We start from the raw sequence: 829 nt of genomic DNA, 5'->3' as shown, positions 1-829 counted from the left end.
CACCCCCACCCCCAAACCGGGGACACAGTGTGCAGGTACGTACCCCAGTAACATCCCCAACCCCCGCCTAATTTTATATGCGGACAGTGTAAAGGGAGCTTTACTCTGTAATCTAACTCTGTGCTGTCCCTGTCCGGGGAGTGTTTGATGGGGGGACAGTGTAGAGGGAGCTTTCCCCTGTATCTAACCCTATGCTGCCCCTGTCCCTGGGAGTGTTTGATGGGGGGACAGTGTAGAGGGAGCTTTACTCTGTATCTTGCCCCGTGCTGTCCCTGTCCTGGGAGTGTTTGATGGGGGGGACAGTGTAGAGGGAGCTTTACTCTGTAATCTAGCTCTGTGCTGTCCCTGTCCTGGGAGTGTTTGATGGGGGGGACAGTGTAGAGGGAGCTTTACTCTGTAATCTAAACCCGTGCTGTTCCTGTCCTGGGAGTGTTTGATGGGGGGACAGTGTAGAGGGAGCTTTACTCTGTATGTGTTTGATGGGGGGACAGTGACGATGTGAACTTTGAGTTTGTCCTGTTTTGATAGCGGGCGGTGGAGGGGGGCAGGGGAAGGGTGGGGTGTAGTTGGTTTTGTTAACTCCCGGTTTGTTTCTCTTGGTGAGGTCGAGGAGCTGGAACTGATTCCGATCTCGGAGGCTGCTGGGAATGTTCCGGAACAGGCTGTTCATGGCACCTACCGGCGCCACTGGGACTCGATAAGGGTGGAGGGTCTGCGCTGTATGTCCCGAAGACATATCCACCTGGCCCCTGGTCTTCCTGGGGAGGGAGGAGTGGTCAGCGGTGAGTGGGGGAAGGCGGAGTGGTCAGCGGTGAGTGAGGGGGAGGGG

The 829-nt window shown here is 56.5% G+C and overlaps 1 protein-coding gene across 1 annotated transcript in view; it reads left to right on the top strand.

The window, feature by feature from the left end:
* Positions 1 to 8: 8 nt before the first annotated feature.
* trpt1 (tRNA phosphotransferase 1) overlaps positions 9 to 829 on the top strand; it is a gene marked incomplete at both ends in the record, with an annotated part of 2,632 nt that continues 1,811 nt past the window's right edge. Inside the window, 2 exons of the mRNA XM_043684491.1 lie at positions 9 to 35; positions 605 to 782. Coding sequence (XP_043540426.1) covers positions 9 to 35; positions 605 to 782 — 205 coding nt within the window. The remainder of the gene's footprint in view (positions 36 to 604; positions 783 to 829) is intronic.

The sequence above is a fragment of the Chiloscyllium plagiosum genome, unplaced genomic scaffold (assembly GCF_004010195.1).
Source record: "Chiloscyllium plagiosum isolate BGI_BamShark_2017 unplaced genomic scaffold, ASM401019v2 scaf_75090, whole genome shotgun sequence".
Classification (NCBI taxonomy): domain Eukaryota; kingdom Metazoa; phylum Chordata; class Chondrichthyes; order Orectolobiformes; family Hemiscylliidae; genus Chiloscyllium; species Chiloscyllium plagiosum.
Note: the sequence above shows the minus strand (reverse complement) of the source record. Positions and strands in the feature narration are given on the sequence as shown.